The sequence below is a fragment of the Sorex araneus genome, chromosome 6 (assembly GCF_027595985.1).
Source record: "Sorex araneus isolate mSorAra2 chromosome 6, mSorAra2.pri, whole genome shotgun sequence".
In the NCBI taxonomy this organism is placed as follows: Eukaryota; Metazoa; Chordata; class Mammalia; order Eulipotyphla; family Soricidae; genus Sorex; species Sorex araneus.
The window spans coordinates 68,318,818-68,334,009 of record NC_073307.1 but is presented as its reverse complement, the minus strand read 5'-3'; the positions used below and the strand labels follow the sequence as shown (position 1 = coordinate 68,334,009).

Below are 15,192 nucleotides of genomic sequence, written 5' to 3'. Positions count from 1 at the left end.
AAACCAGGATGCTCAGGGATTACTCCTGGGTTGGACTCAGGAATCCCTCCTGGCAGTGCTCCGGATGCTGGGGATATATTCAAAGTGAAAGCTGCTTTGATCTTGATCTCTAAGAAATAAAAAGAGGGGCCGGAGCGATAGCACAGCGGGTAGGGCGTTTGCCTTGCACGCGGCCGACCCGGGTTCGATCCCCGGCATCCCATATGGTCCCCCAAGCACCGCCAGGAGTAATTCCTGAGTGCAAAGCCAGGAGTAACCCCTGAGCATCGCTGGGTGTGACCCAAAAAGAAAAAAAGAGAAATAAAAAGAAATGTTAGTTATGGCTTCTGCTAAAAAGTGTGTTCTGGCATGTATAGTGAAAGAGATATGAAATTTATTTCTGTTATATAAAATTTATCTCTATTAATATACAAATGTTTTTTAGACAACAGGAGTATGCGTCAATCCTAAAGATTTAGTTAAGTGGGCAGATGACTCAAGACTCCACACCTCCAAGGGCTTGTTTAGGTTTTAAGTGATAAGTGTACACTGACCTTGCTCCATCTTCCAACCTTCCAAGTGGCCACATTCAAACAGTTCCTAAAACTGCATTTGTAAAGCTGAGGGGAAGGTAGCACAGGGCATTCTCGATACTCCACAGGCCACAGTTGGTGAAGCTTGTGTTTCTCAGGAGACTGGATTCTAACACAGTACGTGATCCTCTGCTGATAGTCAGATCCACAATTACTTGCACACTAAAGAAATACACAAAGGAAGAAAAAGATGGTCTTGAACTTAGCTAGAGCTTAATGTTTGTAAGGTGCTTACTAATGTCCCAACAATCCTTTTTACTGATTACATTTATAGGGCGAGCAGTTTCAAAGACAGTAGACAATTTTCCCCAAACTACCCACAAATAAAAAGAATTTATATTTCAAATAGGTGGGTGACAGAAGGAGGGAAGGAGGGAGGAAGAGAGAGAGAAAGAGAGGGCAGAGGGAGGGAGGGAGGGAAACAGAGAGAGAGAGAAGTGTCTGCCATAGATGCAGGCTGGGGGGGAGTGGCAAGAGGAATACTGGGAACATTGGTGGTGAGAAATGTCAAGGGTGGAAGGATGGGTGATAGGACATTGTATGACTGAAAAACTGATCATGAACAGCTTTGTAACTGTGTATTCAGTGATTCAACTAAAAAATAATAGTTGAGTGGGTCAGAGATATAATACATGAAGGTAAGGCTGCTTGCTCGAGGCCAACCCTCTTTTGATGCCCAACTCCACATATGGTCCCCTGAGCATCCCCAGGATCACCCTGAGAACGGCACCACAAATAATCCCTAAGTATGACCAGGTGTGGACTTAACAAAAGTAACGACAAAATATATTTAAACTAGTTTATTTGTAGAGTTTGTGTGTATTCAATTTACACAAACAATAATATCTTGATTGAAGAAAACTTTGTCTTTGGAGAATGAAAAATATTAGTTCTTACCTTAGCCTAGGTTTTAGCTAACTACATATAAGTTAATAGACATTTATCTTAATACATATAATGTGCTGTATAATACAAGCACATTCAAATAGGTTAATGAGTTAAATGTGAATTAAGGGTATAGACCTAAAATGAAGTTCTGCTTCTAGAAAAAAACAGACTGACAGAACAAAGCTAGCTTCTAACATGACTCAACAAAAACATACAAACAAAATAATAACTTAAAAAATTTTGTGTGTATTGAATCAGCAGGAGATAGTTACAAAATTTTCATGTTTGAGTTTCACTCATACAATGATCAAACACTCAATCCCCAACCAGTGCACATTCTCTACCATCAATGTCCCCAGTATTACTTCCCCCTTTCCAGCCCTCCCCCTTGCCTCTATGGCAGACAATTTCCCCCATACTCTCTCTCTACTTCCGGATATTATTGTTTACAATATAGATACTGAGAGGCTATCACGTTTGGTCCTTTATCTAATTTCAGCATACAGTACAAAATAATAACTTTAGAATCACACCCATAAAACACCTCCGGCTGGAGCCAGGTAATCTCATCAACCACCGTGATCAGAGACTCATTGTCCTTCTCTGTCACAATAGAGCCTAACACGACATTGCCATAGCCATACCGCTGGACCCTGTGTCAGAGTATTTCATTCAGGGCACCCCTCAGTGGCGCAGGTGAGGCCCCTCCCCACCTCAAGGTACCCAACCCTGCCAGCCAAAAATCTCCAGAACTCAACCTCCACCATGCTCACAGCCGCTCTCCACATGATCCAGCCAAGCCTCACCCACAAGTGAACCTTTTCCTGGACATCTTATACCTCACACTACTCATACTCCAAGAGTAGCACACCACATTCAATGAGGTTTAAAGTAGACGGTAACCAGTCTTAGAGGGAAGGAGAAATATATATATAAACACACAAGGATCAACCCTTAACATATTAGTGATCTCTGATAGAAGGGCTTAATGGCCCCTGGGTAAAATACAACAATCTTCACACACTCTGCTCTAAGAAAAGTTTTTTGGAGCATTTTCAGTGGTTTATTTATAACAAACAATACAAATTAAATCATTTTGGTTCTACTTTGGGGAAGGGGTTGTGGTTTGGGATGGAAACATTCAAAATATGGTGGTAGGAAGGTGTAATAATGGTGGGATTGGTGTTCAAATATAAATTGCAATCAAATATTGTGAGCTACTTTATAAAAATAAAATAAAAATTTTTAAAAAACCAATAACTGTTAAGACACTGGATGTCTGGAAATAAAAACAGTACTCCCTCAGAGATATAAATAGACAATGTGATCCTCTACTTTTTTGTTGCCATATTTGAAACAGTTTCTAGCTCTTAGAACAAAAAAAAAATGAAGAAAATGGCCCTGGCCAGCACATAATATACACTAAGATACCAAGTGAGACTAAGCAAACAAAACACCAATCAAAAGACTTAGCAATTACTGAATCTAGTATTCATATAGAACCAAATCCAGTGCCTGTCTCCTCTAGCCAGTGAAGAAAACCTAATATATACTGGATGAACAAACAGATAAAGTACTCAGTACTACCTCACCAGAGCAGCGAGAATAATTCATCCTATATTAGGTCACAGCCTCACTTAACAAATCAAATGAGTGACAACAACAAAAAAAGATAAAATTTCATCCAATGAAAATAATTGTCAAGATATGTGAATTAAAATGCACTAAAGGTAAAAGCCATAATTCCTGACATGCAATAAATTATTAACTGTCATGCGAAGAAGCAGAGATATATAGCCTAAAATGAGGAGGAAATTTCTCTATCAAGGCAGAACCAGAGAGGTGTGCAAGAATTCTATTACATAATAATGAAAAAGGTGATAAGTTGGGTCAAAACTAACTTTATCAGGATTCTAAATATAACCAGAAATATGCCGCTTTCTTATCATCAAGAGACAAGACTAAATCTCAGTGAAGAGAGAAAGCTTTTGGTATTTTAACTTGATTCATTTTCCTTCTGCACTCTGAAGCGTGAAAGCAGCCTTGAAAATTAATAGCCTGAGAACATGGTGGAATGTTCTCACATCAGAACATCAACAGCTGGAAACACCTGAGCGGGTAGAATAGCAGTGGACACACTTAAAAGCTATATTTCTAGAGAATGTCATTATTTAACTGCTGGTTTTCTGGAAGCCGACATATAAGGCTATCTTGACTACAGACTGTTTTATTGTTTTGTGTTGAAAAGTCTTATACGGGGTGGGGGGCGGCGAGGAATTTGTTGAGCACAATTAAGCATCATTGTTGTTTAACCATTGCACTTTCTAGAAATGGAGGCAAACAATAGACATGCCAAAGGAAGAGAAAGAAAAAATAAATAAACATAAAAGAAAAACTTTCAAAATAAGGTTTTCATTGGGTCTTTGAAAAAAAAACCTGCAAAATAAGATTTTCATTGGGTCTTTCGAGAGTATATTCATGGCTCTCTAGAAGTCTGTAAACATGCAAAGTGATTCCAGGGCTGTGGACATGTTCAGTACCGAGAAAAACTGATCCTCTCATCTGTCATTAACATCAAGAAAATGTATAAGTAGTACTAAAATTTAAAGATATTTTTCACTAACTGATTAAGTGCTAAAGCTCCACATAAAGACCTTTACAAAGACTGCTTCGAGATGTATACGGAAATCACTTTCCAATCATTCCTGATAACAAAACTTAAACAATCAGAATTTAATGGAGTCAGTATTGTGCTAAAACCAGACCAAGTAACATAATAAAAGAAAACCACCACCAGTGCTTGGAATGAATAAATGCGACTTAAAAATCTTAAGAGAACATTTACAAAACAATTTCAGGAACTCAAAATGTTGTGTTTGTCTTGACAGAGTGAGACTTATTCTAGAAAGTGTTAAACGTGAAAAATCAATAAATTAAATGTATTATACTAACAGAAAAATAGATAAAAAACAAGATTATCACAATAGGTGCAGAAAAGGCATTTCATAAAATTCAACACAATTTCATTATGTAAACATTTAATAAAATGGGAAAAGATGGTACTTCATGAATCCAATGCCTTGTAGGTTATGTAAAAAAAATCTACAAAATCACAGTAACAAATTTATCTACAAAAACAGGAAGCTTTCCTGTATAGAGCAGAAATAAAATTGAGATGTTTGTTTTCACCACCATTAGAAGTTTGTAGATTAAGCACTATTTTTAAGTTTCTGGCCTAGGAAGTTCATCGATTTGCTTGAGTAGGCACGTGTAATATCTCCATTGTGAGATTTGTTGTTACTGTTTTTGGCATATTGAATATGCCATTGGGTAGCTTGCCAGGCTCTGCCGTGTGGGCGGGATACTCTCGGTAGCTTGCTGAGCTCTCCGAGAGGGACGGAGGAATCAAACCCAGGTCAGCCTCATGCAAGGCAAACGCCCTACCCACTGTGCTATTGCTCCAGTCCTAGGAAGTTAGGCAAGAAAAAATGTGATAGGCATCCAGATGTAAAGGAATATCTAAAATTATATCTAATTGCAGATTTTATACAATAGTATATAAACTCTAAGTAATTCTTGACAAAAAAATTGGAACTAATAAATCTGATTCAGTATGTAAAAATACATACTGAAACAAGAAAAGGGCAATCTGATCACAAAATGTAGTGTATGGCCCAATTTACAGATGCATAAAATTAATAAGCTATTTCTAAATAATTTTAACTAAAGAAATTTAAGACTTGTTAAACTGAAAACAAAAAAACTTTGGAAATAAATTTTAGGACCTAAATAAATGGAAAGGTATTTAATGATTTGGGTCGATGTTTTAACATAAAGACTTCATTTTTAAACTAAAAGGATATTTCTCAAATTTATTGTGACTGAAAATTATCTCAAACAAAATTACAGATGCTGGCCTTACACAAAGTTGAAAATTTCTCAAAATAAATTAGACTTGAAACAAACTATCAGAACATATGAAGCATTGCAAAGCAGTAGCAAAGGAGAAAGTTTGAGTAGTATGGCCAATTTAGAAGAGAAAAAAAAATTAAAATCAACAACCTAACTACACATCAAAAGAACCTAGGAAGGGAACAATGAATGAAGCCCAAATTTAGTAATAGGAAGTAAATAATACAAACTAGAGCAGAAAACAATGAGAAATTAATCAATAAAAGAATCATTGAAACCAGGTGCTGGTCTATTGAAAGAATCAAGACTGCCATATTGTTAGCTATACTCAGGAAGAAATGAAGAGAGAAATCAACATCATAGCATAAAGGGGAGGAAAAGCAAGACTCCTCAAAAACACAAAATATAATAGGTTATACAAATAGTTCTATGCTATTGAGTTGGAGAAACTAGAAGAAATTGATGAATTCTTAGAATCATATGACTTCCCAAAACAAAATGAGGAGAAGGTAGAAGACCTTAACAGACCAAATACAATCAAGGACATTGACATAATAATTAAAAAATCTCACTAAGAACAAAAGCCTTGGTTTGAATGGGTTAAAAAAATTAACGAAATTTTAATACTTACATTACTTCCAAAATATCAAAGAAACAGGAATCATTTTTAACAGCTTCTATGAAGCCAACATTATACTAATACCCAAATCAGTTTCTATTAGATACTAGATACTAGTAGAAATAAACATCTCAGATCAATTTCACAGATGAATCTCAATTCAGAAATCCTCAACAAAATCTTTGAAAACAGAATCCAACGACATATCAAAGGAATCACATACCATGATCAAGTAGAATTCATGAAGAAAGGCAAGGGAGCTTCAATATATGCAAATCAACTAAGGCACTATGTCATATCAGTGAGTAAAAAGATTAAAGTCATGATACATCAATCTATACAGAAAACATTTTGACAAAATCTATTCATTATAAATGCCCTCAACAAAATAGGTGTGGAAGGAATTTTCCTCAAAACAGCAACAATCCTTTACAACAAACCCACAACCAGTATTATACTCAGTAGAGAAAAGCTAACACTTGAGCCTCTAAAATCAAGCATAAAACATGATTTATGCTTGATTTTTCAATAATATTATTCAATAATATAAATATTGGAAGTCCTCACTGCAGTGACTTGGCAAGAAAAAATAATTTGGCAACAAACCAAAATACTCCACTATGTAAATGAAGTGAAACCATCATTATTTGCAGATGACATGAAAATCAATGGGAAGGACCCTAAGAACTCCACTCTAACCCTTTTAGTGCCTGTCAAGCTGACAGGTGGAGAGCAGTGGGGGCTGGCGCGGGAGGAAATATTGGAAAACTGGTGGAGGAAAGTAGACACTGGTGGTAGGATTGGTCTTGAAATATTATATGCCTAAATGTAAACTATCAAAAATTTTGTAAATCACAGCACTTTAATGCAATTAAAGAAACTTTTAGAAGCAGTAAACCAATACAGCAAAGTAGCTGGCTACAAAATCAATAAATAAAAATCTGTTGCATTTCTATATATATATGTAAATAAAGAACTGGAAAAGAAGAGGTGACAAAGGCCACTCTATGAAGCCTTGAATGTAGTCAACTCAGGTTCAATCCCTGGCACTTATTGGTCCCTTGAGCACCTCCAAGAGTTATCCCTGAGCACTGCAAGACATGACTCCAAAACGAAACACAAAAATGAAAATAGACCACTTCATTCAAAATAGTATCCAACACTTTAAGAACCTAGGAATCAACTTAACAATTGTGAAATACCTGTACCTGGAAAACTATAAATTACTTATAAAAAATAGGAGATAACTTTAGGAAATGAGAAAATATTCCATTTTCATGGATTGGAATAGTCAGGAAATAATATGAAAATTAAAAATTAAACTTTTTCAAAATGACCATGGTCCATAAATTATCATATGAGTTCAGTGCAACTCCCACCAAAACTCCAATAACATAACATTCTTTAAGTATTTAGAATGATCACTAATAAAATTTGTATGGAATAATAAAGAACTCTGAATAGTAAAAGATATTCTGAGAAATAAGAGATTAGGAGATGTCAAATTGCCTGACTTGACACTAGACTAAAACTCAACAGTAATTAAAATGGTATGGGTTTGAATAAGGATCTTAGATTGACTAATAGATTAAAACAGAACACAGGGATCAACTCTATAGGCAATTAGTTTACAGCAAAGGAGTAACAGAAAGTGAAATAAATATAGCCTCTTCAACAAAAGGTATTTGTAAAACTGGCTAAACACACATCCTCAAAAAAGTAATTCATTTTTTAAGACCTCATACAAAAGCAAACTCAAAGTGTAACAAAAACCTCAAGATTAAGTTAGAATCTATATAAAAAAAAAAAGGCAGACAGACCATGCCAATAGCAGCCAACTTTCAGGGATCTGCCTATTCTCCCCCATCCAGGTCAGGAGTGTTTTTGGAGCCTCGGATGCTACCCCTCCATATCCCATAAGTAGAACTTTCACTAAGGCAGCTTGACCACCAGAAACACATTAGGTCAATAAGTCATTAGCCCCACCTAAATTAATATTAAATCAAAAACACAGCAGTAACAGTGAGTGTGAAAGTCTAAATCGCACAGTCACAATGGTAAAGCAAATTAGAAGCCCAACAGGCTAAAGTTAGTGAAGAAACTAGCCCAGAAGACACAACCAGTAGTGAAGTGCTAGACAACCTATCTGACAAGGAATTTAGAAGGGAGCTATGGAGGATGCAGAGGGATCTAAAGGAAACAATGTAATGCACCGCCAATAAAATACGAGCGGATTTGAGAGGAGAATGTGGAAAATGCAAACAAAATTACAAACGGAAATGACAGATCTGAAAAACCGGGTAGGTGAATTGAAAAACTCAGTGGAAGGCCTCAGCATCAGAGTAACAGTTGCTGAGGACAGAATCAGTGAGCTACAAGATGAAGAGTACGGACTCTCCACACAACAGTAGAAAATGGTAAAGAGACTCACAATGAACCAACAGATGTCAAGAGAAAATCAGGGTGAGGCCAAGAGGAATAACCTAAGAATCAATAGAGTCCCAGACGGACAGGAAAAAATCCCTGATGAAGAAGACGCTGTTAAACACATCATTGCTAAGATGTTCCCAGAGATGAAGAGCACATGCAACCAGATTCAGGAGGCCCAAAGTTTACCAGCTACAAGAAACCCAAATAAAAATACCCCAAACACATCCTGATCAAAAGGACAAAAACCTTAGACAGAGACGAAATTCTGAAAGCAGCAATATCTAAGAAGGAAATTGCCTATAAAAGAGCATCCTTAATATTGACAGCTGACTTATGCAATGAAACCCTCAGGGCCTGAAGACAGTGGTGGGAAATAGTGAAAGAAATCAATGAAATAAATGTCTCACCAAAAATACTTTACCCAGCTAGACTCTCATTTATATCAGAAGGAACAACACACAGAAACAACTCAAGAACTTCATAGACTGAGTGAAGAATTGGGGCTGTTCCGGAAGGCACCGGAGATTGTTCCAAACCCCAGACCAGGCCAACAACACAGGGGTGCCAGACGGAGAAGGTACAGCCAGCCCGCCATCTCCAAATGGAGACCCGGCGACACTGAGCTTCTACTAACACAGCTCCGGTATGTGGGACTGGGACATCTCCAAAACTCGCGGCCGCTTATTTGGCCGCACAACCTTTCCTGATATACAAAATATATGCTCAGGAATGGCTCCACCACCCCTGAGTGTCCATTATCCCAGAGGAACAGAAACCAATCTCAGAACGCTGCGGCTGCTGGCAGATATACTCCTGGACTCAAGCTAAGGCCCCATGCAGGCCCGGGAGGGGAAGGGTTTGTCCCTTGGCCTTCCCCCCCTGGACAGCATGGTGACTGCCACCATTCAGAACCAATTGGAGAGAGAGGTAGGAGTTTGCAGTGATGAGATGGGATGCATGGGAAACCTTGCAATGGGGGAAGCAGAACCGGCCCAGCCTCCTGCCCAAATGATACCCCGAACGGTCACCCATGAACAGCTCCTCTGCTCCTGAACAGCCATGATCCTGAACACCACAGAAATCAATCTCTAAATGCAGCGGTTGCTGGCAGAAATGCCTCTGGACTTAATACCAGAATTTCAAATCTGGGCGGCCACTTTCGCGACTGTGCAACATCATATGCTCTTTGTTACCAACAATAGAAAACATACAATCTAATGATGCTATTCTGACAGATCTGACTGTTGGGGGAAAAACTCCAAACAATGATAGTGAGTTTCCTGTCAAAAACTGAATGTAATCAAAGTAAGGAAAGAGTAAAGTGAAAATCATCTGCCACACAGGCAGAGGGGGAGTGGGAGGGGGAGTATGCTGGGGTTATTGGTGGTGGAACATGTGCACTGGTGAAGGGATGGGTTTTGAGCATAGTATGACTGAGACTCATCCTAAAAGCCCTGCAACTGTTCTCACGGTGACTCAATTAAAAAATAAATTAAATTAAAAAAAGAACTTCATAGACTCAAACCATGGTTACAAGAACAACTAAACAAGCTACTGTAAGATAAGACAAGCCCATCAAATACACCAAACTTTGGCAGAAAGATGGGACAAAAACCCCATAACACCAATCTCTCAATGTCAATGGGCTAAACCCACCAATTAAAAGACAGAGTGGCAGAATGGATCAGAAAATGGACCCAACATTCTGCTGCCTGCAAGAAACACATCTGAACAGTCAAAGCAAACACAGATTTCAAGGTCATAGGCTGGAAAAGAATTCTACAGGGAAGCAACTCCCTCAAAAAAGATTGGGTGGCCATTCTGGTATCAGATCACATAGATTTCAGACTGAAGAAGGTCACAAGAGACAGTGAAGGTCATTTCTTATTGATCAAAGGATCTGTAGAGCAGGAAGAACCTACACTCCTAAACGTATATGCACCTAGTGAGGGAGCAGCAAAGTACTAAAAACAACTACTCATAGACTTGAAGAAAGACATCTATAGCAACATTGTCCCAGCCTTTCTGGAAAACAATATGGACAGTCCTTCAAAAACTAGAAATTGAGCTTCCCTATGACCCTGTAATACCACTTCTGGGAATATATCCCAAGGGTGCAAAAAAGCACAGTAGAAATGACATCTGCACCTGTATGTTCATTGCATCACTGTTCACAATAGCCAGAATGTGGAAACAACCTGAGTGCCCGAGAGAAGAGGACTGGTTAAAGAAAGTTTGGTACATCTATACAATGGAATACTCTGAAGCTGTTAGGAGAGATGAAGTCATGAACTTTGATTATAAGTGGATGGACATGGAACATATCATGCTAGGTGAAATGAGTCAGAAAGAGAGGGACAGATAAAGAAGGACTGCACTCATTTGTGGGACATAAAATAACATAATATGAGAATGACATTCAAGGACAATAGACACAAGAGCCAGTAATATTGCCCCATAGTTGGAAGCCTGTCTCATGAGCTGGGGGAGAAGGCAGCTAGAATAGAGAAGGGATCACTAAGACAATGATGGTTGAAGTAATCATTCGGGATGGGAGATGTTTGCTGAAATTAGATAAAGGACCAAACATGATAACCTCTCAGTATCTGTATTGCAAACCATAATGCCCAAAATTAGAGAGAGAGCATGGGGGAAATTGTTTCCCTAGAGGCAGGGGGAGGGTTGTAAAGGGGGGCTATACTGGGGATATTGGTGGTGGAGAATGTGCTCTAGTGCAGGGACGGGTGTTTGATCATGTATGATTGAAACTCAAACATGAAAGCTTGTAACTGCTTTCACTATCTCATGGTGATTTAATAAAAAATTAATAAATTAATAAATTATGGTTTCTTTTCTTATAATTCTAGCAACACATAATAGGAAATCAACTTAATAAATCATCTTGGTTTGCATTTTTTACAAGTATTTTGCCTGGTTCAAAGAAGACAAATTATTATTTATTAAAAGTTAAAGAAACTGTAAAAGTTCAAATAATAAATTGGACTGTGCATGCAATAAAAACATACACTGAGGAAAATATATGAAGAACATCTAGGACTTAAACCTCAAAAGTGTCTTCAATGACATTCTTCATTAGCAAATATACAAGAAACAAAAATAATCAAATGGACAACATTAAATTAAAAGTTCCTGCCAGAGACTGGCACAAACCCAAAAATGAACAAGAACAATCTATATGGCACAGACACAAGAAATTGTGGGAATGTTGACTGGTCCAGCCGTTTTTGGAAAACAATATGAACATTTCTCACCTGGGGTCCAAAAACACACACACACAGCAGAAACATCATCTGCACTTTTATGTTCATGGCAGCACTAATCACAATAGCCAGAACCTGGAAATAATCTGAACACCTGAGAACAGATGACTGGATAAAGAAACTATGGTACATCTGTTCAATGGAATACTATACAACTGTTAGGAAAAATGAAGCCATGAAATTAGCCTATAAATGGATGGGCATGGGGAGTATCATACTGAGTGAAAGGAATTAGAAGGATATGGATAATATAGAATGACTGCATTCATTTTTGAGATATAAAAAAATAGTATGAAACTATTATCCAAGACCAGGTACAAAGAGGCCAGGAGGCCTGGTCAATGACTGGAAATTACCACAGGTGTGTGTGGGGTGAAGGATAGTTAAGATAGAGAGGGTCCAGTATGACACCAGTAGTTGTAAATGATCACTCTGAACAAGAACTGAGTGTTGGAAGTAGGTAAAGAGATATACATGACAACCTTTCAGCATCTGTATTGCAAACCATAAATGTCTAAAATAAGAGAGAGAAAGAGAGAAATGTCCCTGCCATAAAGGAAGGCTAGGGTGGAGGATATTAAGGGGTGGAGGGAAACTGAGGACATTAGTTCTAGGAAATTACAGTTGTGGAGGGACAGGTGTTGGAACATTATATGACTGAAACCCAATCATGAATAACTTTGTAATTCTCTATCTCATGGTGATTCGATAAAAAATAAATTAAAAGTGTATGAAAAAAGTTCCTGCATGGCAAAAGTCATGCTACAGAATGAGAAAAATTTTCTTTTCACAATATATTTCATGTAATACATCAAATAGGCTAATATCCAAGATACATAAATTAATTATTCATAAGGATCAACCCAAAATTTCAAATATTCTGCAAAAGATAGATAGGAGATAAAAAAAAGACAGTTCTCTAAAGAAGACAAAAATACAGCTAGTAGGTGTATGAAAAAATGTTCATTGTCTCTTACTGTTAAGGATATTCAAATCGAGATAACTTTTTTCCTAAAAAAGTAAGAATAGAGTTCCCATATGTTCCAGCAATTCTTTGTATTGATCTTGAGAACATGAAAACATTCATAAAAGAAAATATATGCACATCCTTGTTCATTTCAGCACTTAGTACAATAGCCAGGATTTAGAAACAACAAAAATGCAATTTGTTGTAATTTGAATGAAACTGGAGGATGCTGTCTTAATAGAAGTAAGTCCAAAAGAGAAGAACAAATACCGGATGTTCTCAATATCCATGGTATATATAATAACAAGACAATGGAAGAAATATATATAAAGTGAGCCAAGTCTTGACTTTAGGTTACAGAAATTAAATTGTAAAAAAAAAAAACATAGGGAGGAACATAAGTAGAGGTGGTCTGAAGGTAACATAGGGGTAATGATCAGAGGACATGGCACATTGACGGTGGAATCAAAAAGACGGTAAGTATGGGACCCAAACTACAATAATTAAACTAAATTGTGTTTTATAAGGAGGTGGGCTGGGGGTGGGAAGGAACCTGGGACATTGGAGAAAGGATGCTGAAATTGGCATTGGGGTTGGAGATGGAACACGGTGTGCCTAAAACTTAATTATTAACAGCTTTGTAAATAATTACAAATAAAATTTTAATAATTATACCACTATTATATGCAAAAAATTAAAAATATAAACTACATAACCTCATCAAAAATGGTGAGAATTAATAAACAAAATCTGCATTAAAGAAAACATTTAGATATGCAGTAGGTGTCATAAAACATTCCCTCTATTACTTATCAGCAGAAAAATGTAAATCAAAACAACAATGAGTTATTCCATCACACAAATGAAAAGCTTGGCATTGAGCTATGATATAACTCAATAAATCCATTTCCTTGAATCTATCCCAAGGGCCAAAAAATCTAATTCAGAATGACATTTGTACTCATGTTTACTGCTGAACTATTCACAATAGCCAAAATCTAGAAACAACTCAACTACCAGGAATAGATTATTGGATGAAGAAATTTTGGAATGCTACTCTTCTTTAAGAAAATATGAAATTGTATAATTTATCACTATGTGAATGAAACTAGTGAGTATAATGTCGAATGAAGTCAGTCATAAGGAAGGAACGGACTAAGAATGATCTCTTGCATGTATGAAATATAAAGAGCAATAGTAAGGAAACAACAAGTGGCCAAAGGCCCAAAAAAGGAGAACTGGTTGTAGACGACAGAACTATGGAACTGACTTGGGGAAGGGTTAAGGCAGGGTACTTGGGAAGAGAGAAGTGGGCACTAGGGAGGTGCATGTGGTCAGAAACACGTGTGCACAAAGCATTGTAATGTAACTTTTAATATATGTAACTTTTATTAAATGTTCCATCTCCAGCCCCAATACCAATTTCAGCATCCTTTCTCCAACGTCCCAGGTTCCCTTCCACCCCCAGCCCACCTCCTTATAAAACACATTTTAACGATTATAGTTTGGGTCCCATACTTACAGTCATTTTGATTATACACCATTTTATTTTATTATATGAAATGTGTAATAATACACATTGTGTATTGTATAATAACAAAATAAGATAATATGCCCACTAGAAAGACCATTGTCAAAATGACAGATTTGAGTGGAAGAAATAGTACAGTTTTAGTAAGACACATGCATTATACAATTAATTCATTGTTCATTGATGCATACACAATAGTACATATAGTATATATCATTATATAATATTACATATATAATAACTAGCCATATATAATTAATGATATTAATAGTATGGTCATTATCATTTCCACTAAACATTATAATTCACTAATTATAATGTTATTCATATTACAATTAATTAATGCCATTAGCAGTACTATGAATAATGGTAGCTCAATGATAGAAAGAAAAAAATATATTCAAAGTTTATCCTAAAATACATATAAAGATGTGAGACATAAAATAGACAAATAATCTTTAAAATGAAGAAAAAAAGTTGGTTTCTCATACTTTTAGTTTCAAAATTTATCATCAAAATTTATGCTCATTTTTCTATCAAGATTTACTATGAAATTTACTTTAATCAAGATTGTGTTGTGGACACATAGGGAATAGAATTAAAATTTCAGAAATATACCTACATATTTTAATCAATTAATATTTTATAAGAATGTCAAGATAATTCAATGAGAAAAGAACAGTATTTCACCCAAATTATTCTGGGCAACTGGATAGCCACAATGGGAACTTGATATAACATATAAAACTTAATTCAAAATGAATCAGACATAACCTAGGCTGTTACATTACAAAAATTATTAGAAACGATATGAGAACTTCAATTTCTTCATGGATGTATGAATACTTTTCTAAGCCTTTCATTGTGGAGGATACTCCCAAGCAGTGCTCAATAACCAGGAGCCTTCCCAGAAATTCTTGGTCAACCAGATGGCAGTTCAATGTGCTGGTCCAAACACATGGTGTTGCTCAGGCACTGCAGTACAGGGAATT

The 15,192-nt window shown here is 36.6% G+C and overlaps 1 protein-coding gene across 1 annotated transcript in view; it reads right to left on the bottom strand.

The window, feature by feature from the left end:
* ADAMTS20 (ADAM metallopeptidase with thrombospondin type 1 motif 20) overlaps nt 1-15,192 on the bottom strand; it is a 249,176-nt gene that overhangs the window by 53,051 nt on the left and 180,933 nt on the right. Inside the window, exon 32 of the mRNA XM_055143422.1 lies at nt 534-734. Coding sequence (XP_054999397.1) covers nt 534-734 — 201 coding nt within the window. The remainder of the gene's footprint in view (nt 1-533; nt 735-15,192) is intronic.